Source organism: Centropristis striata, chromosome 7 (assembly GCF_030273125.1).
Source record: "Centropristis striata isolate RG_2023a ecotype Rhode Island chromosome 7, C.striata_1.0, whole genome shotgun sequence".
Taxonomy (NCBI): Eukaryota; Metazoa; Chordata; class Actinopteri; order Perciformes; family Serranidae; genus Centropristis; species Centropristis striata.
Window position 1 is genome coordinate 19,565,155 of NC_081523.1, and position 24,017 is coordinate 19,589,171.

The 24,017-nt window shown below is 37.7% G+C and overlaps 1 protein-coding gene across 1 annotated transcript; it reads left to right on the forward strand.

Annotated features, from left to right (window-relative positions):
- The first annotated feature begins 1,172 nt into the window (after positions 1 to 1,172).
- Positions 1,173 to 24,017, forward strand: rasef (RAS and EF-hand domain containing). The gene is made up of 18 exons (XM_059337494.1): positions 1,173 to 1,489; positions 3,106 to 3,435; positions 9,730 to 9,876; positions 10,540 to 10,630; positions 12,165 to 12,260; positions 13,610 to 13,687; positions 13,803 to 13,918; positions 15,746 to 15,814; positions 15,943 to 16,009; positions 16,570 to 16,658; positions 17,732 to 18,029; positions 19,157 to 19,297; positions 20,060 to 20,210; positions 20,510 to 20,591; positions 20,828 to 20,942; positions 21,397 to 21,504; positions 21,638 to 21,714; positions 22,347 to 24,017. The coding sequence occupies exons 1-18, from the start codon at positions 1,173 to 1,175 to the stop codon at positions 22,447 to 22,449; spliced, it is 2,475 nt and encodes an 824-aa protein (XP_059193477.1). The 3' UTR covers positions 22,450 to 24,017.

A 24,017-nucleotide genomic window follows, 5' to 3' on the forward strand; every position in this document is an offset into this window, starting at 1 on the left:
TGGGTCTCACAGAGGATTGCAACTTGTGTGAAGAGATAATTATAAATATGCATTTGAATTGATCTCTATGCATTTGACTGTGTGTGTTTGGGGATGGATTTGTCCTTAGCATTACCTGCAGGGCATTGAGAGTTTATTATAAAAATATATCCTGCTGTCTTGTCCACTTTGAAAAGGTTACCCCATGGTACTATTAATAGTCATTATAAGTTACCTTTGTATTTCTGTAACAAAAAGACAAAGTTACTCTAAAGATCACCTTTTATCGCTTGATTACTCCTCTAAAAACAAGAGAAAATGCAGTTTAACATGCTAACTTGTGCATTCAAGATGCATGCAGGCATCACTCAGTGTCTTCCCATACATGTACCTTTGAGGATTGATGGTGAGTCGATTAGTCAACTATTTGTCACTTTGGTCTAAGTCGACTAAGATTTCTTTGATTGATTGGTTCATTTTTAATGCTTTTTTCATGCTTAGTGTCTTATGAGCACATCTTTGGTAAACACAAGATTTAATGATTGTTTGTGGAGTTTTACAGATCTGCTGATTAAATCATCTAATCAATGAGTCGACAACGACAAAAATATTAGTCAACTTAGTATTTATTTAGTCAAAGGCATCCCTAGTAAACAAATTCACTAACATTTAAAGATAGAAAAAACAAAACAGGATGCAAAAGCAGTAAACGGCATATATGCCAAACTAATGGAAATGAGGAAAACTATCAAATGTGGTGGTTTTATGTGATGACCTATATTCACTGTTTAACCTGTTTGCATGGAAGACAGAAAGTCTCCTGCAGATCTTTGCCACACTGTTTTTGGCTCGCCTAAAGGAATTCTTGCTCTTTGATGCCAGTCATGGCTTTAACAGCATCTTTCAGGGTCTTAAAAAATGTGGCTTTGTCAGGAGTATCCACATGTTAAATAAGGAGAAAGAAAGAGGAGGAGGGAGAGTATAAAAGTGAACAATCCTGCAGTCTTTCATCGATGGGATTTATTCAAACATGGAGCAAATCGTTTTACTTGCTCTCACCTAATAGCTGACTTTCAACCTGATTCTCACCAAAAGGAAACACAATGTTAAATTTAACTATTTGACTTGGATGTACAGTTTGCCTTATTCCTGTTCTTCTAAAACTGCATCATCAAAGAAATTTAGGCAAAACTATGGCAGCAAAAAGGCGCATGAGTCAGGAAGAACGGACGCGCCTGAGTTCACTCTTTCATGCCTACGATGTGGATAATTCAGGGTGTATCGAAAAACAAGAGTTCTCTACTATATGTCAGGAACTCCATGTCCCGTCCCAAGAAGCAGATGGCATATTCGAGCGCCTGGACGTTGACAATGACGGCACGGTGACCTTAGAGGAGTTCATCAGCGGCTTTAGAGAACGCCACCAGGAGAAAGAAGATGACACAGAGGACGAGAAGTCCTCAGGAAGTGAGGGAGACTTTCCAAGCGACACAGAACACCTGATATCCAGGTGAGAAAGTCGTGTGTTTATATTGATAAAATACATGTAAGTGAAGTGAATATACTGTGCAGGCCTGAAGGGTTGGGTTTTCTTTTGTTGTTCATTGGAATACAAGGAAGTGTAATGAAAAACCTGGACCTGACCGAAACTGTGGGATTAATTTAATCACTTCTGGTGAATAATGTTATATTACTGTAGTTTGGGACATCACAGACCTTAATCTCACAGGATAATTATACATATTGTTTGGGTAAATATAGGAAAATCCTGAACAAAATACTTAACCTTAAATTCAATTACATTTACACATTATGCAAATAGTAAGGTGAAATAGAGGAGTGTGGAGTGTGTCATTTTCTTTTTGATTTAAAAATAAAAAAATAACAACTTTCCATTAGTTTTAAAACAATACAGCTATCACATTTTGTAACGTATGACATGAAAATGTTCAGATTATAGGAGTTAATGACCCTGATAACAATATGTTGGTTGTGTAACTTTTTTACAAGTCAAGAAAAGCTGGTAACTTAACCAGGTTCCCAAAGGCCAAAAAATCCCTGTATATCCCTGTAAAGTTATTTATTTATTGTAATTGAATTGAATTGATTAAATATAAACTTAGAAAGAAAGAGCCTTAACGTTGACATGTTAACTGGTCTTGGGCTCGGCTGAACAGAGGACCACAGCTAATTTTATGCCCTGGGGCCTTCTGGTGTTTTTCCTGAATGCAACATGTGCATTAAATAATAAGAGATACTTAAGGTATGAGGTAAGAACACCTGTCCAAAGCAAAGGTATGAGAGCAGTGGTATGAAAGACTTTTACACACCGTGGGGAAATATTAGAGGATAATTGCCAAATTATATAAAGGATCCCAGGTTTAAACAGAATATATAAATTAATGAAGGCATCCATGTTGTTAGTTTTTGTTTGTCCATAAAACCATTTCAGAAGGCAAATCATTCATTTAAACAGTCATTTTTATTGATTTGAATAACTTTTTCCAGACATGCACATTATACAGAATACAGTAAAATGATGTGCCAATGTTTATGCATGAGCCTCAGGTATTAAAAACACATTTTCCACAGTGTTTGTGAGATAAAACATGTTAAATAATCTCTGCTTCTATCATTTCAAAAGTTTATTCAGCTAGTTTAGGCTATTAGCCTTCCTCCACAATGAAAGCACTTTCTTTTGGCCTGAAGCCCAGACCTCCTCTATTGTTGAGGTGAGAGGAGGAGTGAACACACACACACACACACACCGCACACAGGTACGGATGGCTGGCGCGTTTCCTGAGTCAGACAGCAGTTTTTGTTATCCGTCCACCTGCTACTGCTGTAACAAACCCAGGATAATTTGATGGAGGCAACTGAGGAGCCTTAGTTTGATTTATCGAGCCGTTTAAATGGTTTAAAATGGATTATTCTGATCAGACTTTTTGTAGCCTAAATGCGTAACAGCTGTCGAAATGTTTGGATAAGAGCGAGCAAGTCTGGAAGTTTGGAGTTATACCTTTTGCAGGTGTCCCGAGAAGAAAACACCAGTACTCTTAATGGTTTCGGGGTCTGCTGGCCTCTGTGACCTTAATTTATCGAACCGCCTTCCTTGTTTTTCTCCAGCCAGACACATCCCCCCATCAGGGGCATGAGCGCAGAGGAGCAGGAGCGGCTGCGCACCCTCTTCCAGACCTACGACGTGGACAACTCCGGGGAGATAGAGAGGAACGAGTTCCTCACCATCTGCGCGGAGCTGCAGGTGTCCGCGGACGAGGCTGAGCGGATATTCAACCGGCTGGACGTCGACAACGACGGAACAGTCACTCTGGTGGAGTTCATCAGCGGCTTCCACGACCGCTACGGAGAGGTCATGGAGTCTGACGGAGGAGACGTGTCCGCCGCCTGGGAGAGCTTCGAGAGGAAGCTGGGCGAGCAAGCCAAGTTCATCCCCAGGTGAGAGCCACAGCTGCCCGCCGCTACTGTAGCCTACTGCTGGGTGGATGTTTTTAAAATATGGAAATTCTTTAGATAATATGAACGTCATCAACAGTGAGGGCAGTGTGCGTATCCACACGGGGAAATACCCAAATTAAAAATGATTAATCCACAACTTAAACAATTGTTGGTCTGAATGACGTACGGAAATAAATTGTGACTGTGAGTGTTTTATGTTTTTACTGAGTATGGCTCATGAAGGCATCTCATTATAACTCAAATATGAATAAATAAATAAATAAATAAATAAGTTATGTGGACTCATGGAGAATGAAACATGTAGGTGATCAAAACGTAAAATGTGTAAAAAAAAATTTAAAAAAAGATTAAAAAAAAGATAAAAAGAGAAAAGAAAAATAGCCTAATAAAAAAAAGATTCAAGCAGAAATTCAAAATTGTACCTTAATTAGCTTCTTAAAAGACAGGATTTTCTGCTCCTGTTTGTTTTATTTTGATTGTAAATATTGTGAATTTGGTGAATATTCTTAGGTTTTGGACTGTCTGTTGACAAGGAATTTCTGGGAAATTTTGCTTGCTAAACATTTTCCACCAATAAAAAAATAATTTAATAAACTTTACAGTTAAACTGATTCCTCAAAAATGAAAATAATTGTTTTTTCTAGCGCGAAAGGATCCAAAAAAGTTGAGATATTTTTCTTTAGTTTTCCTTGACAATATTTTTTTATTCCAGATCTTTACAATTACAGTCAAGTCCTTCTGGTAAACACATCTTTTTACAATAACACTAACAGCTGTTTCATCTTGTGCGGCTAATTTTATTCAATTCATGATCTTTACTGAAATAAATGTTACAGAGTAGCATTTATTGTTGTGTGATAGTACATATAGTTCCTCAATACTTCCCTAAAGTGTTTTCTCAATGCCAGTAATGTAGCTGAAGCTGTATCTTAAAGCTGCACCCTTTACAAAAAAGGCTAACTGAATATTCAATTATTATAACATGATAACATTTGGCCCAGCTTAGTCGCCTTTTGTAACATATTAATTAAAAGCAGTTTTTCCAGGAGCAGGAGTCTGTTATCATGAACTTATTGTGGATTGTGGAAAAGCTAATATAATGATTTTGAATACTCTCATTGTATTGTGGATGTATTAGGGAGTGTTATACCCAAAATCAATGTAAGGATATTACAGTATAATACTTTTCAAATATATATTGAAAAATGACAATGTGGCAACTATTTGCCAGCCTAGACATATGTTTATTTTTTGAAGCATCCTGCTGACAGCCTCAACACTTAATATTATAAGACCATTGTGTCAGCAGCTTCACCACAGAGGGCAGAAAATACTTTTCTCATATGTTTCTATGAGACTGACTGGACATTCAGCGGAGAGGGCATCCTTGCCTTCAGTAATCACCAGAATGGCTGCACAATAAGGGAAAAAATCGTACTAATTTAACGATGAAATCTTAAGTTTGCAGAAAATACTGCGCCATTAACTTTAGACCAGGTGCACAGACATCGTCAGTCCGAAACGAGTAGTTTCAGTTGACAGTTGGAGGAAGTGGAGATTTACTTCTTGTGCAAAAAAACATTTCTATATTAATTAAAATTCTAATTGGCAAAAATAGTTTTGATACCCAGTCCTGTCTCTGGTTAAGTGTTTATTTGTATCTGCGTTCTTGTGTACCCTGCGAGGTGGGGTACACCCTGGATAGATATATAAATGTACATATACATATATATATTACCTTCAGTGTGTGTGTGTGTGTTTGTGTGTGTGTGTGTGTGTGTGTGTGGCCCCGGGCCTTGCATGGGACTGGTCCTCGTGCTGCTGTTGTGCTGTGGCATTGGTACATTGATTGTCACAGTGGTACTATCTGCTAAATACACTCTCTTATCTTGAAGAAGTTACAGTCAGCTGAGAGATGACAACAGCTCACTTCAGACAAATGGAATGAAAGAATATTTTGTGTCAGAGACACCAAGATGAAAAATCAATTACATTCCTGTTCATAACTTTACTGGAGACTGAGGCTGGTGTAATGGGTTCTGTGTTTTAGTTGAGTAAGTTACTCAGTCAGAGGATGGCTGGTTTGCACAAGATGTCCTACATGCTTTCCTCATTTGGTTTAGTTTTTATGTGCTTCAGAAATATACACTTACCAGCCACTTCATTATGTACACCTGTTCAACTGCTTGTAAACGCAAATATCTGATCAGCCAATCACATGGCAGCAACTCAATGCATTTAGGCATGTAGACCTCCACACACAACCATTTCTAGGGTTTAGAGAGAATGGCCTGAAAAAGAGAAAATATCCAGCGAGGAGCAGTTCTCTGGGCCAAAATGCCTTGTTGATGCTAGAAGTCAGAGGAGAATGTCCAGACTGGTTCAAGATGATAGAAAGGCAACAGTAACTCAAATAACCACTTGTTACGTCTAAGATATGCAGAAGACCTCTGAACACACAACATGTCCGACTTTGAAGCAGATGGGCTACAGCAGCAGAAGACCACGCCAGCCACTTTATTAGATACACACTTCACCTAATAGAGTGGCCGCTGAGTGTAGAAATCCACTTGTAAACAACATATTTAAGTCAAAAGCACTTCATCATGCATTCATTTCAGAGCTCTGAATTTGGTTTCCCTATTATTTGGGATTTCTGTATCCTGTAGCCTTAATAATAATAATTCCGGAACAGTGACAGCAGCCAGAGGTGGACAAACTGGATCAACTATCATTGATCTCACTTCACTTTGAGCGTCCTGAGTTCTTCCTGAACAGCTACATATGTTTTTTATGAAGAAAAATTAAGAAATGGCTTTGTAAGAGCGATCTGAGAAAAGTCTTCCTGCGTTTTTAATATGGGAGCCAATGGGGCTGTTGGTGCGTGTTGGTGGCGCATCTGTGCGTCCTACGCCCAAACTATAACTCTGACAGCTTTACCAGAGGATTGAGTGAGAAGACAAATGTTCCTATGTTTCTATGAATAAATTATTTCTGTAGAGTGGAATTTGCGGCCTGGAGCACAGTTTCCAGATTTATTTTTTTACAGTTTTTTCTCTCCCTCTACACTCTGAGCGATGTCATCACACACTCTGACACGAACATTCCATGCTATACACACCCATTATAATCTCAGAATTTCTCCAAAAATGATCATGGTCATTGAACAGGGATTGATAAAAAACTATATGACCTATGACGTGGATTAATACACCATTGCACAAGACTTGTGTCTACTGTTTAACGTTTAAATGGAGTCTCTAGGTGAAATCATGCAGGAGAAGTAGACGTTTGAAAATCTCCAATTATTGTTTTTTAAAATTTTGCGCAGTTTCTCCATGGAATACGCAGTTTATCTATGGAATACGAATATTTCGATATGTAAGTCAAACCGTACATTTTGATATATAAGTTGTCCTGCAACTCAAAGAGTTGCTCGGTGCGATTGCCCCGTGGCCCTAATAATAGGTAGCACCTCTTAAACCAATTAGGAAAAAAGAATCATGTTTTTGTTTAATTCAGGGGACACAGAAAAATAAACCAGGGTTGTCCAATGAGTAAAACAGAATAAGGCAGAGAGTTTATTAGCAATATTTTGCTCACTTTATATATTTATGTGCCATTTTTTAAGTTTCTGTGACTCTGATCCTGTGATAAAGAAGACCCAAACAGAAAACATTACTGTGAACATCATACCTAAAGAGTTATTTTCTACAACTTAAAAAGCAAACCTGAACACATGATCATATCAGTGACAACCTAGCAACAGTTTCTATGTACAACGTTTACTCTCCGTGACTGTTTGTGTGTGTTTCTGCTCTGATCAGTTTGTGTTTGACACTGTATGTTGTTGCAGCATGCTCTGTGTCACCATGAGTTATTGACGGACGTGCAGCAGTGTCTATATGCTTTAGCATTACAGCCAGTCCGCCCTGTCAGTAGGCAAACACACACACACAAACACACTGTAGACTTTTATGACCCACTTTCACCATCATGCTGTGACGCAGGACTCTTTATCACTGTATAATGACTGACAACACACATGGGATAAACTGTCCTTCTGATTTCTGTATTGTTCTGTTGAGGAACTCTGTTCATGCTGGAATTATGTTTTTCTGTGTCACTGGCAAATAAGGTGAAACCAAGTGTTAAAACGTTAACACTTTGGTCTGAGTTTTGTGCCTTGGACAATATGATAAATTGGTTGTAGCCTCAACTCAAAAGTTAGTTATTGAGGATATTTATACACTGTGTTGTCTTCCATGGACCCATATACGCCATAGAAACATGAATAAAAGGTTTAACCAGACCACTATAGATTGTTTCTTTCATTGCTTATTAATGGGACAAATACATATTCTTTTCATTTATCTAACGTGTTATTGTTATCGAGCTAGATTGTTTTGGTGTGAGTTGCTGAATGTTGGAGATAATCTGCCTTCTATTGAATATAATGAAACCATATGGTTTCAAAGCAAAAAAAAAAAAACTTTAAAAACTCACAGCAATGTCTCTTTCCAGTGATCATGACCTGGTTACTCAAGATAATTAGTAGTAGTATAGGATAGTAGTATAATTCCTACATGAGGGTCAAGAAACTCAATCAACTAAACTAGAAATACACAATTCCCGGGGACACCCAAATACTTGAGTAGCTTATGTTCAGAGGAGAGAGAAACTTGGTCTGGGTTGGCCTTTTAATGGAATAGCTCTAGTCAGAGTCAAACAGATTTTATTCCAGATATCACGGTGGGTTCCAATCTGTAGGTGTGTGTGAGATAACAGAAAATAAACAATATATAATAATCAGGAATCGCTGAAGCGTTGTAATCAGCTCACTTAAAGCCTATTGACTTAATTGGCAAAGATGCGTCTCTCAGTAACATCAGCAAATAAGAATTATGAGCAGGTTGACTTCTAAAGTCTCCCACACTGAAAATTACTGAAACATTAAATCTGATTAGACAACATTAGCATAAGAACAACAGAAAACATAATAATTAAGACAGCACATGGTGTCAGTGGTGTCAGACAAACAACACTTAACAGGAGTAGCAACTGGAGCAGCAAACCACAAGCCAGTGACTGATTGACTTTGATCTAATTACCATTTAGGGAAGGATGCAGGATGGTCCGTTTTTCACAATGCTTATTTGATCATTTGCTTTCTCGCAGAGAGTTAAAAAGACTAATACCACTCTTCTGCTTCTATAAAGCTCCAGCCAGAAGCTGGTTAGCTAAGCTTAGCTTAGCTTAGCATAAAGACTGGATACAGGCAGGGACACCTAGCTGGTTTCTGTCATTATAGGTGTGTTTCCACTTAGTACTTTTTGAGTACTTTTTGGAAATCGCTGAGTGTTTTGGCTACACCCACTAGTTAGTTTCCCTCGGCCTCTGTTCCCATACAGGTACTTTTGTAACGGCTGACCAACAGATTCCGAATGTGACAAAAGACCAACGCGGCAAGCAGTGTTACCAAGTTAACGACTATGTTAAAATATATTTAGCGACTATTCAGACCCCTCTAGCGACTCTTTTTCAAAAAGTGACTTGCAACGAATCTAGTGACTTTTTCTGGTGTAGACTCCTACTCTTCTTAACGAGTAGCAGGCGCCATCCCAAAGCACTCAAAAGCGGCCCAGTCCTCCCGCTGCAGTCCCTCCCAGATGCAGTCAGCAGAGCAGGAGCTGTTAACCCCTCAGTGTCCAGTTTGCACTAGTCTACCAATGAATCACACATGCGCAAAATCACCGCTCAGTAGCAGCTCAGAAAAGCACCTACTCGAGGCCACTACCTGAGCCGCTAACCAGTGAAGTTGGGCCGATCTTGTGTGGATCCTCTCTCCCAAGTCACATCCATAGCGGCTCACTAGAGGGAAAAGTACCTAATGGAAACCCGCCTCATGTCTCTCGCTACGTCCAAAATCACATACTATGAGCGACATATCCAATATGTGTACTATTATTCAACATACTTTAGTGTAAATATACAGTAGATTACATAAATTACACAACATAAGTAAATAAACAGTGGTATAGAGAATACAGCTATTGTAATTCAGTTTCTCTTTGTTGATAAGATCATTTCATTCATGTATCATACATTTAAGAGCTGACAAAGCAGACATTGTTTACTCACAATTCACCAATGTTGATTTCATGTTGTGTGGTCAACAGAACAAACTAAATTCCTGGAAATCCAGAAAACATTACTGTGTCACATGCCGATACTACAGAGAAAAGCTAAGGTAAAATCCTGATTGTCTTCCAGGAGTGAACAAGCAGCGACGTTGTACCAGAACATCAGTCTGACTGAGCCCAGGCTGATAAATCAGTTTGAGAAAGTCATCCTAAACTTCACTAAAGAGATCAAACAGCAGAACTCGGAGATGGAGAACCTGGCCCTCGCCATCAAACGGTGGGAAACACACATACACACACACACACACACACACACACAAAGATGAAGATGGAGACTATAACATTAGAAAGTGTTGAAGAAAAATGAGGTTTGTATGATTTCTTATTAAAAGCTATGCAATACAATTGTTTACTGAAGCACATGTGATGATCCCTGCTTTAAAGACATTGATACTTTTGTGACACAGAACTATTTGGTTCAGTAAAAGATTAAGGGAGCTCCAGCATGCACATTTTCTAACATGTACTCTAAGGAAGACCTAGCATCTATTTTTTTATCAGAATGCATTAGCAGGAAATGATGTGGCATCTACATTAAATTGAACATGGATTTATAGATTAAGGCATCGCCACCTTGTTTAGTAGCCCAGGAAACATTTATAATAAGTAAACACATGGTTGAAGCCATATTTCACATAAACTGATCATACACAGACTATACTGAAAAATTTAATAATTTATCCATAAAGCTTTGGGAGACAGAGATCTGATCTCAAATGAAATCAAATGTGAGGGTCTTGTTGTGGCTGCAGCTTTCAGTAGAGCTACCAGTAGATGTTGTGTCCACTGGAGCAATATATTTTTCATTATTTTAGTAGGATAAGTCAGTATACAGTAGTTAATGGATGAACAGGGAAAATATCTGTTTACTGTTTTGCAGAGCACAGGACCAAGCTTCAATGCAGCTCAGTGAAATGGAGGAAGAGATGGATCAACGCATCCATGCTGCTGAGAAAAAAGCACGAGAGCAGGTGGGACAAACTCAGACATGACACGCAAAACACAAAAACATCACTTCTACCCAAACTCCCATACTATTTAGTATTCAACACATAATGAAGATGTCAAAAATACCAGGATGTCTACTACATCCAGTTACATTTTGCAGTATGCAAGTCAGAGGCTTTTCTGGCTATTCTGACACACAACTCTCTATATAAAGGGGGTCAAAGTTCAATATGCAATGTAATGATGAAGTAGTATGTCCCATTGGCATGCAAACTGCAAGCAATAGTACATACTTTATACGCGTAGCTGAACTACATACTAAAAGTTAAAAGAGAAAGTAATAATAATAAAACTAAGAATCATAATTTAATATTTCTGGCTCACAAATGCTAATTTCTGTGGAGTTTGTGTAAGCAAAGGCGATAAGCAGGGTGCATTTGTTCAGTTCTTCCCTCATGTCAAACAAACGTACGCGGCTGAATATCCGATTACTCATCCAAAATCAGACACGCCTGCTGATCAGCTGGATTTCACAACTGTGTGGATTACAGATATATAAACGGTGGACAGACAGAGGTGCTGGAGCATGTTTGAGCCTCGGATGTTAAAAATGATATGGATGTATCTATTTGTGATGATAAGATTGAGCGACGTGTGAATGAAAATGATAATCTATAAGGAATTAGGCTGCAAATTTGGTGATTCAAGTCTGCTGACATGCCACCACTGAGGATCCAGATAACCTTCATGTCCGATCACAATGAGAGAAGTCACATTTTGGGATGGTTTTGAGGCAGTTTGTTTCATTCTCAGGCAAGCATATGTTCCTGTTACAGGAGCTTTTTAATTCTTGAATTAGAAGAATTTTATGGCCTTGTTGACCCTTGTTTTCACTCGTTCCATGAATTATAAACTACTGGAGTTTTATCAAAGATAGAGATTAAACAGTGTGTTCTGAGAAATGATAACATTTGATAACAATATTTGGCTTTCCATGACATGGAATGAAAAGTAAAAATGACTGACTTGGTGACAGAACAGTACCGGCATCAGACCATCTAATTAATTTAACTTCATTCAATCTCTAATCTAATCTTTGGTTTTGATGTTTCTTTGAAGCTCAGGCGGGACATAAACTCTGTTTTATCACCTGCCTGTGTATATACTTATGTAAGTGTACTTCATTGACTCAGCTGACACAGGAGCTGCTGTTTGTTTTGTCACTCACCTGCATTCTCACACACACACACACACACACACACACACACACACACACACACACACACACATGTTCTGACAACTATAACAGAGTCTTTATTTTTGGTTCCTGATATCGATCCCCCTGGAGCCTCTGTCATTTGTTCAAAACCTGCCCTGAAATAGTCACAGATTAAGGTGTCACAGAAATTACATAACTGCAGAGACAGTAAACACACAAGCACACACACACACACACACACACACACACACACACACACAGAGTTTCATAAACTGCTATCTTATTCCTATTATTCTAATTATTTAATGTTTTTTTCTGTGTTTTATGTCTTTGTGAAGGAGAGGAAGAAAACAGAATCTACAGTGAGCGAGTTACACAGAAGTTATGAAACTGAAGTGTGTGAGCTGCAGTGTAAGATCCAGAGGATGCAGATGGTAAGTTTATTTTCCATCTTTGATTTCAATACATGTTCCCACTTTGACACATTATCTCTGTTGGTCTATATGATTACACTGGGTATTCAATTCAATTCAATTCAATTCAAAGTTTATTGTCATATACACAATAGAAACGCATTTCCTTGCACAATGAAAATCTTACATTGCTGATGACAGAGGCCAAAGAAGACAGAAGTAAGAGAAATATATATATTTTTTTTAAATAGGATCGGAAAAGAACAGTATATGCAAGTATTCAAAGAATATACATGTATGTAAATATACGGTTTTGCAAGAGGGAGGCAGGTTCATGTATAGATAGTCTTTAAAGTTGTGCAGTATGCTGTGCAATAGTGCAAGTCAGATGTGTAACAGTAAGTTGTTGACCAACAGGTAGTGCAAATAATAGCTAGTTAGTTATTGTGGAATCTGATGGAGTATGTGTAATAATAATATGTTAATTTGTATGTGTTATTAATTAGTATATTTTAGTATGTGTTGTGGTGACTGGTGTGGTGTGGTTACTTTATTCAAAGATGACTCTTGCATTTCCAGTGCACCACTGGGCATCTGGCATATTGGGAAAAATCTGATGTGTTCCCTTGCAAGATAGTTAGGTCAACTCGACCTGAGTGTCACAAGGCCTGCAAAATAATTCATTTAATGGGTTGTTCTCTGGCCCATGCTACACCCTTTCACCAAGTTTCATGAATATTGGGCCTGCAGATTTGCCATAATCCAAACAGACAAACAAACCACATAAAAAAAAATACCTAATTCATACAGAGATTATGTCCTCGAATAAATATATACATTTCCTGCCCTTCAAACAGAGCCCCAGTTGCTAAAGAATTTAAAAAAAAATCATAATTATATACGTCTAACTTATTTAAATTTTTTACTTTTTGCATATGTGTATCAGAATAAAATACCAGATTGGAGACACATTTGCAAAACTTTAAGCTATTCGTTACTTCAGTCAGATGAAAGTCTTAAAGAAAAAAGCATGTCAATAAAAACACTGATGCACTGTTGCACTGTCCCGATGTTATGAGGACCCAGGCTTCATCACAAAGGGTGCACTGAAGTACCATACATGTTTGGAAAAACACATTCTGCGAAATAGTGAAAAATAAGTCCTTTAAAAACAACACTGACTGCATTCACCAGAAGATAAACCAGGACTGATTTGTTCTGTTGATAGACTTCACTGATTCAAACCAGCTACCATGATTGTGTGCATATATACTGTATATATTGTATAAACTAAATGTGTGGACAGTCTGATTTAGGTCCATATGAAAGTTAACTAACATTAATCCTAAATATGTGAACTCTTCCATCAGATAGAAGAGAAATACAAGAACAACGCAGTGAAAGACGAGTCTCCGGCTCTGAGGAAGAAGATCAATGAGCTAACACTGGTGAAACCAAATACAGTCATTAATAACATCACATTTCTTTTCAGTAAATTTTGTATTTGGCTTTTTTCTTACTTCTCTTTAGTTTGTAACAGAGTAACTTTGCTCCTTTCTGTAGGACAACCAGCGGTTAAAACAGGACCTCTTGAGGTCTCAGACCAAAGTGGCCTGTTTGCACAGTGAGATGGACTCGCTAAAGACGGAGATCACCGATCAAAGCATCAACTCTGAACGGTGAATTTATAATAGTTTGGTCTGGGGTTTTTTATGTTCTTATGTATGCTGTGTGTTTACGTTTACATGTTTCATTTCTTTGTAATCGTCTTTCATGTTGAGTTGAGTTTCAATCCTTTTTACAGTCTTTTACAAAATGTTGAAGCGCACTCTAAAAGGGCTAAGCATCTCTCTCTCTGCATGAAGTATTCAGATCCCTTAATACAGTAAAAGTACGAATACCACACTGTGAAACTACTCCACCGCAAGTAAAAGTCCTTTAAAACTTACTTCAGTAATCGTACAAAAGCATCACCATCAAAATGTACTTAAAGTATCAAAAGTAAAAGTACTTGTCATGCAGAATGGCCCCACTCAGAGTGTTTTATATATGTTTTGTATATTTTTTTTGTATAGTTTTATATATTGTAAATATATTATTTCATTACTATTTTGATGCATTTCTATAAGCAACATTTTACTGTCCAGCTAGGGCTAATTTTTAACCACTTAATATACTTTTATATGGTTTAATGTATAAATATGCATTATCATTTTTTGACATTAAATCTTGACCTGAAAGGAGCTAAAGCTGTCAGCTTAATGTGGTGAAGTAAAGAGTACAATATTTGCCCCTAAAATGTAGTTAAGTAGAAGTATAAAGTTACATATGTGAAAATAGTAATTTAAAGTATTTCGGGATGCATTTTTTAATATATCACAGTTTAAAAAAGGAAGAATTGTTACATAAGACTCCCTCTCTCCTCATACACACACACACACACATACACACACACACTCTTCGCCAGTGTAAACTCTGAAAGTCTAAACCTAAAATGAGTGAGTTGTGAAGCCGGTTTTCTTCTCCTTTTTTCTCACCTCACTTGTAGATTTATGTGAACATGAGAATAATAAATATCTGCACACATTTCCTACATCTAGAAAGCTGCAATTTCTCCAACTTAACATATATTTACAGAGAATTATTGGGAACATTTTGGTACAAATAGCCATTGTTGGGTTATTTTGCAGTAAATAATGCAATCTTGTTACCAGTAAATCTCCTTTAATTTGATTTAAAAGTGTAGAATAGTATCAGGATGTTTTCTGTAGTTGGCTTATGGTCTTCTCCTATGCACCTGTTGACCCACAGGTATGCAAAATCTCTCCTTTTTGAAACCCACTTTTAATTTTAACAAATTCATTAGCTTCATAAAGAATAAAGTTTATCAATCTGGCCTCAAACTGCTGATCAAACGAGCCCACTGTTGAGATCTTTTGCTGCAGAGGGTCAGAGACAGACAGAGACGGAGGACACGCCCCCTCTCACTGACAGACAGATGGTGCATTGGTTCCCGGGGGTGTTTCCTTTTTGTCACAGCTGAAAGAGGATATCCTGGAGTGACTTCACACACACAATAACTTATTCAGATGCATTACCTAGCAACAGAAGCAACAGAGTATGTCAGGATAATACTCCGCCAACTCGGACCATCTCAGTGGTTCTGTTTACACTGTTGTTTCTCCATCTTTGAGGTGTCTCATGTTGATCACAAATTAGGTGTAAAGCCTTTGAGGAAATCAGTTGATCTGCTGTGAAATGAATGTTCTGCTTTTACAGACATTAGCTGGGACATAGAGGCATAAAATATATCTTGTGCTATTTATTGTCTTTATTATTTATTATTGTTTTCAAACTCAGAAGTATAAAGTTACATAAAATGGAAATGCTGAAGTAAAGTACAAGCACCTCAAAATTGTACTTAAGTACAGAACTTGAGTAAATGTAATTTACATGTTACATTCCACCACTGATAATAACCAATAATTATTTGTGTTTTCTTTCAGAGACGAGGAGCTCATGAAACACTTCTCTGACGAGCGAGACATCCTGGAGAGCCAGATCGAGATTCTGCAGTAAGTCAGACAGCGTTATATGTTGAGGTTTTCTACTAGACATGGGGAGAGATCCTACTGTATCGAGAATAAAAATATTGGAGAATAAAGAATTATAATAATCATTATTTTTCCTCCTATGTGCATAGGACAGCCAACAGGAAGCTGCATGACAGTAACGACGGCTTGAGAGCCGCTCTGGAGAGGATCACCAGGGTAAAATCACACTTGAAAAATCCAAATTCAAACCTAGTCCAGTTCCCTAATTAAAAGAGGATTAAGTAATTTAATCCATTTGGCTGGTGGACTCCATATAAATTGGTATTGTAATTCTTTTTATATAAATATTCAGCTCACTTTTGGCTCATTTGACCAAATGTTTGTGTCTGTTGAGTTTCAATCTTTTATTTTTATTGCAAGACATTAAAGGGATAGTTTGTATATAGTGAAGTGGGGTTGTATGATGTACTCATCCACAGTCAGTGTGTTGAATTGATTAAAGTCAAAATAAAGGTGAATTGCAGTCTAATAGGCCTGAGCATCAGATTTGCTCTCTGCTGATAATATATTTGGAGTGGCACAATAACACAAAAAGAGAAGAAATTTGGTATTTTGGTGCCTAAACTCATTTATATAATTATTTAAAAGACATTCATGTGATACTTTGTTAGCTGAAAGCTGCGTAATGTTCAGCACAATGATCCCAGTATGACTACTTTTTAATGTCAGGCATTAAAATTTGAAAACCAATGATTTTTAACTGTTGTGTGTTGCAGTCGGGTAACGGTGGATCACCAGGAGAAATAAAGAACAGAAACAGAAGTAAAAGTATCTGTTACACGTCCCCCCACGTACTGATGGACAGGTGAGACATACACACAATGAGATGGTTCATATCTGTAGACTGAGTTTATATCTGTTCAAGATATGTACCTGAAGCCTTTTGATTCTTCCTTTTAGAAACAAGTCAAAGTAAAAGTGTAAAGCATAAAGGACAGGAGTTTAATGATCAACAGTAGATTTAGGATGATTAACTGGTGAGCAGCTTTATTTCAGACCAGGTTTGTCAGGATTAAGTAATTTGTCTAGAAGGATTTTTTGCTTAAGTACACAGTGACAAACTTCAAATCAATAAAAAAGATTTAAATATTTTTCCTTGGGATTTACATAGTAGTAAAGTAAATGTTGAATGTGCTTTGAGATATTTATTCAAGCTGCTGTTAAAGCTGAAGAGCTGAGAAGTTTAACCACATGATTCTGTGGTGTTGAATGTGATAAAGAAGGAGGACATACATTTCATATACATTTTACATCTTAATAGGAGGTGAAAGAATATTACCACTATCAATATCACTACAGGAAAAAGAAGATGGCATTAATATCCGTCTGGTCTCGTAACATTGAATCACAGAAATTGAACAGTCTTGACGTTCCAGAAGATGGTGCAGTTGCTTCATAATAATAATAGTAATAATAATAATAATAATAATAATAATAATAATAATAAAAGCAGATCAATGCCAGTTAACCAAGTGTTTAGCTCAGGTCTAATGTTAATCAACTGGGGTCGGGATGAAATTGCAGGTGAGCGTGGTAGTGAAAGAGTACTCAAGTTGATTACCAAATCAAAAGTTTAAACATTTTGGCTATTCCAAAACAGTTATCCGACCATGTACTTTGTATGTTTCTGTATCTGTAGCTACATACTTCTGAATTATTACTGTCCCTAACAAAAACTAACAAAAATTAAATGTTTCAAAACAAGTCCAAACCAAAGCACTCACTCAAAACTCACTAAAATGACATTTAAATGAAAAATAAAATAAAATAAAAACTAGTTAGATATCAAACATTATTATAACTTTGCTGGATATCGTTAGGGATAGGACTTTTTTGTTTTTGTTTATTGTCACAGATTATTCCTGACCCATCCCTCAGGTTCGTGCAGCGTATGGATGACATCCCTCTGTACCCTCGCCGGCCGAGCTGTGACACTCTGGCCTTGGCCATGTGCGACCCAGGCCTGAGGCGCAGACACAGCAGTGAGTGCGAGGAGGACAGCCTGCCGGAGGTCTACATGGACAGCGGCCTGTCAACTCTCAGAGGTTCACACGGCGGCTACGACTCAGAGCAGGAGGTCAAAGGTCAAGAAGAAGAGGAAGAGGAAGAGAGGGAGGAGAAGAAAGGGGAGGATGACAACAACGATAGCATGATGGGAGAAAACTCTGACACTGAGGTGAGACACTAGGAGTGTTCATGCCCATCGATACTGTAGCAAAGCAATATTTGTTTAAGAGTCTTTAAGAGCCTAGATGGCTCTGTGAGGCTGTTTAGTTTGCTGTGATGTCATCATACCAACATGACAAAGGTAATACAAACATACTGTGTAAAATTTACAATGTTCACCATCCCATTTTGGTGTTTCTGCATGCCCTCATTTTCTAAGTACTATAAAGACCAAGAACAGCTAAGGCTGATTTTATTTTTAACAGGGACAGTAAACAGCAAAACATGCAACCCAAAATAAATGCATTTTTAATATATGCCGCATTAGTGATTTAGTGTTGCTGTTACAGTCAGAACTAACCAGACAACGATGCATGTGTCATGCGGCGTTTACTCACATTCACGCAATTGAGCAGGACAGAAAATTATAGAGTCTGTCCAACATACAGCTTCATTAAGTGATAAATCAGGTTCAATAGTTCAAGGTAGCACACTGGGATACTTACTACTCATACCAAGTGTAATAAAGCTCTTATTCATTTAATTCACATTTTTCATTTATTAAGCTGACATATAATTGCACAATATCTTAATTATTCAAAATATTAGGCAACCACGTTTTCAGTTTGATTTTTGCTGAATTCCCACCCTGGCAATGACTTTTAAAAGTTAGTGTTGAACCCTGAAGCTGAAAAGTCAGTAGGATTTAACCCCTAGATATCATAAATATCTGTACAGAATTGAATGCAAATCATATGATAATTGTTGAGATATTTCAGTCCTGCTGCTAGAATAAAAATATATAAAATGATATAAATAACAGTTCATACAGCTGCAAAGATATTCAGTCGGTCAAGTAAGTCAATTGCTACTTTGGTGTGTGACTCTGCTTCAGTTTATAAATATGAAAGAATATTGTAGAAGTAAAACATCTAGGTAAAGGAGTTATTTTGTGAACCTTTTTTCAGCGTGCCAAGAATAAAATGCTGTGTGTCGCAGTACACAAGTTCCTAGCTATCAACAACTCACTCATGTCCACAGCTACTGTGCAGGTTGTAATGTTAGTCATAGTGATAACATGTAAATGATGTGTCCGATGTTTGTGTTAATGTCGGCTACTGTGTGTCTACATCACAGCCAGCAGAGACTCAGGACGGTGAATCAGCATTCGGGTCAGACAGCAGCTCAGTTTTGGACTGGAAGCCTTCTGAAATCATTAGTGTGACCAAACCCTCAACCCCACCGACACGAAAAGCCCTCACTGCCATCAGCGTTCAGGTAAGACAGATGTGGAAGATAAGTAAGAGGGGAGGTTATTTAATGGAAGATAGACGAGAGGGATTCTGACGTTTCCAACATGTAGCAAAATATCTCCAAAGCCACTGGTCGGATTCCTCAAAGTTTGAGTACTGATATTTTTGCTCATAAGAAGATTATTCTTCCTTTTGTTGAGATCATGTCAAACTTTCCAACATGTGTTTTAAAATATTCAAGAAGATTAAAATTTACATTTTTTGTTCCACCACCTGTTTGGCACTAAGTTAATAAAATTGTTAATAAAATACTTTTATGGAGCGACGCCTGCAAGCTAGTTCAGGGAGGCAACTCGAGCTGTGCTGCCATACACACGACATGCCCCACTCCTCATACATCCTCCACCAAGACAGCACCTCATGTAACTGCCTGAGGAGTGATGAGGTCGGAGCTTAGATGCCAAAGCTAATATGCTCTGCTGTTGCAGTAAGAATATATTGCATAATGTCTGACTGAAATAATGTGTACATTACAATTTCCAGCTGCTGTTGGTGGAGCTTTAGAGTTTGTTTCATGTATTTCTGACATTTCCTGACATGCAATGAAACATAAATCCCTCGTCTCCATCTCTGAACAAAGCAGATGATGGACAGAGACACAAATAAAAGCAGCAAATGCAAAATCGAGGACAAACTACATTTGACATGAAGTAAATGTGCAGGATAAAGATTCTATACTCCTGAGAGTTGCATGAGTGCTTCACTGTGTCTCTCTGTCCCTCTCCAGAAGGATGACAGGGACAGCGCTGACCTGGGCTACATGACATCAGAGAAGGCCTACAGGATCGTGTTGGCTGGAGATGCTGCTGTGGGAAAGTCCAGCTTCCTGCTCCGTCTCTGCAAGAACGAATTCAAATTAAACTCCAGCGCTACACTGGGTGAGATGGAGACACTAAAATCACTGTTTGTCAGTGTTATGTTAGAATAACAAGCTCTATTGTCTCATTCTCTCCTCCTTGACCTTTCTAAAAATGATTCCCTAAGAACTGTCAGCTGACTAATTAACGATTAATTTCTACACATAGTGATTTGAAGTCATAGTGACAGTTAATATTCAGTTAATCTGACAAGGCAGAGCCATTGAGAGATAACTTAGTGCACTAAAATGTGTCTTTTCTCCTTTTTCACCATCTTATAACTGTACTGTGACATGTTTGTGTCTCTCTTGTGTGTTCAGGAGTGGATTTCCAGATGAAGACACTAATCGTGGATGGAGAGCCCGTTTTACTGCAACTATGGGACACTGCAGGACAAGAGAGGTGTGTGTTGGTGTGAATGCAATTTTACTGTTTTATGATGTGTATTTTGTTTTGAATTATTTATTTGTGTATGTGTTCTGTAGTTAGCTTATTAGTTGAGTTCTTTAAAAGTAAAATGAATAAACACACCACATTTGCAGTCATAATGTATTTATCCTACCACAAGAAACATTAATTAACAATGTTTGATTTTATAATTAATGTGAATCTGAAACCATTTTCTCTCTTCTTCTCAGGTTTCGCAGCATTGCAAAGTCATATTTCCGCCGAGCGGACGGTGTTTTGCTATTGTATGACGTCACCTGTGAGAAAAGCTTTCTCAATGTCCGAGAGTGGGTGGACATGATCGAGGTAATGCGCAACTCTCCTCTGCTGAAATGTTGTGTTTGGCAAACAAGTTCCAGACCTCAGTATAATACAGTGAAGGTGAAATCCATCTTCTGTAATGGCAATTTGTTGTGGGAGCATATGTATAACTTATGAAATGTTGTAAGTGAAAGCATTGTCACATGTTCATTAGATATCAAACTCAGGGATCTTGCTTGTTTCTCTCTTTCTACATGCAGCAGATATGTAAGTGTTGGATGTACAATATTAAGAGTGTGTTTTGTTGTTAAACAGCGGGCATGCTGACATTTCTGGTGCTTTTTTATTTATGCATGCTGTGCTTGTATGTCATGTGCCAATTATGTAATGAAAACTATGTGCATACTGTTGTGCTTTATGTTGAACCAATCATTTCTGTCTTAGATGGTTGCTCCTGTTTTTTCAATTATTTGTTTGTTTGTTTTGTTTTGCATAGCAGGATGTGTCCCAGGAGGATATTCCCATCATGCTTGTGGGAAATAAGTCTGATCTCAGACAAGATGGACTCACCAGTGTTCCTACCAGCTATGGAGAAAAACTGGCCATGGTGATGACAAATAAACACCCAGTCTTCCTACTGTACTGTTACTATATTTTAATGACAACAAAGCTCTGAACATTTGGCACACCAAAAGTCCAAATCATAACCCTTGACTTAATTTCCTGTCTTCACCCAACAGACATACAACACTCTGTTCTGTGAAACGAGTGCCAAAGATGGCTCCAACATCCTGGAGGCTGTGCTGCACCTGGCCAGGTACAGAAATACAACGGTTCAGTCCGCCGAATGCACCAATCAAATCTTTGAGTCTATAGGTTTAACCTCACAGGAGACGTGTCAGTGGTTAAAAACAGGCGTAATTAACATATATTTCATGGCTTCTATTTTTGTTATTAAGTGGGAAACTAAAATTGAACATTGTTGTATTTTAATCAGCTACAGAAGTTAAATGTCTGCCAAGAGAAATATTTATTACCAGTCCAAAAACATGAGAAGGTTCCATCTGAGGGAGAAGAAGGGCTAATGTTTTGTTATACTGGTTAAATTATAATAATATTTCAAAAAAAGAATCAGAACCACAAATATTTAGTATGAACAGCAAACACTCTGTATGCCGAGCTCTTAATTGGGACATTTGCTGCCCTCTGCTGTGTAAAAGTTAAAGTAAAATGGTTGCAAAAGGCTTTTCTATTTGGACTGACCATAACTACAGACACTTCTACCCAAGCACAGTCTCTTTCGATTGATGCCTGTATACCATAACATCAGCACTGCTGAATGCTATTAGCTGTTACAAAAGTGATTGGCAGCTAAACATATATACCATGAAATAAAAACTCAACTACATCTTTTATTCCACCTGTCCCTCTTTTTGTTTTGACCCACAGGCAGGTAACAAAACAGGCTACTTTTGATGAGAAAAGTCACTACCAGTCGCTGCCCAATTTAGACGCTCCCAGGAAGAAACCAAACTTCTCCTGCTGCACTTGATCAAGGTTCATCAGAGCTCGGACCTCATCAGGTGGAAAAAGGACAGCAAATGCAGAAACCTGCCAAAAATAAGAGGCAACAGGATCAAATCACAATGTCTCAAATAAACAAAACAATTTAACATATGGATTAAACAATCATGGGATCACAGCAAAATATGCAGAACTTCTGACTTTAGTTCAGATTTTTGTTGTTATTTAAACATGATGTATTGAGTTGTATTTCAGCCACAGCTTGAGATCTTGCTGTTCTTTATATGAATGTTTTAGTCAGTTTAAACTCGTTGCCATGTGAAAGTTATGTTTGTTTGTATATTATGCCATTACAATGAAGTAGTAGCACAGTTGCCCCAGACTGCCATGTTGTGAAGCTTATCATGAAAGAGACAGACAGCTGGGAAAGTGAAGAAAAGGATTTGAAAGTGAAGCCAAGTATATGAGCTTGTTTTTAAAGTGACATTAGTGATAGAGGACTGATAGTATTTTTAGCGTATGTAATGGTGAGGAAATAGGACCAATAAGATTAAATTCTTATCTGTTTAACTGTTGCACATATCTGATTGCTTCTGAGCTCTCTATCAGTGTAAGTGCAGGTATGAAATGATTTGCAGCATGTTGGTGGCCGAGAAAAGGAAACAGATGTTTGTTGTTTGTGCCACCCAGAAAGTCAAACTCTAGCGAGTGAACTGCATCGATGGCCAATGTGGAGACACTAAAAGAATCATGAGAGAACTTAAAGCAAGAGCCTCGTCTTTGTTCATATACAATGAACCCTGGTGCAATGTGTGACTGTGTGAGGCTTCATGCTAACCTCACAACCCTCCGTCGTTAATATATTACCCCACAGTGTTACATTTCTTTTCATCCGTCTTCCTAATGACTGTCTATATGTTTGGAGCTGAACATATAAAAGATCTTGAATGCTTTAAATAACTAGTGTAATTTTATTTTCTGGTATGAGTAATGTAAATTAGGGTTACGCTTAAAGGATAGCTGGCAGGAATCAGAGCCCTTATCTTAACAGTTGATACACTACATTACTGTTATTCAACTGTTATTCTGTCTGAATGTGTCCATATTATCCTGGCACAGTATCACTGCTGATGTTACAGAATATGTCTTTTATTATGTATTATTAATACCTTCGTATTATCTATATTATGAGCCTGTTGAAATTGAGTATATAGGTAATAAAATGCTTCAAATTAAGAGATTTTTGGAACAGTGTAAAAACGGAATAGTGAATAGAGAATGACAGGAATAAACAGAAACAAACAATAATGCTGTGTGGCTTTTCACCCGCCGCTGAGTGCGAGTCCACTTGGAACAAGTCTACTATCTTAGATATTTATTGATTCCTCTTCATATAAAGTAGTGTGCTTGAAGCATACTGAACCCTTTATACTGTGTTTTCAGACGCAACGTGAGTCACAGTCCTGTTTGTGATGTTGTCACACGTCTGACTCTCTGTCTAATCTGAGGGTGAGAAAAGTTCAAGAACCAGCAGATATCTAAATATACAGCATAGAACCTGTTGCTATTTATGTCCACACGGATTTAACTTCTTTT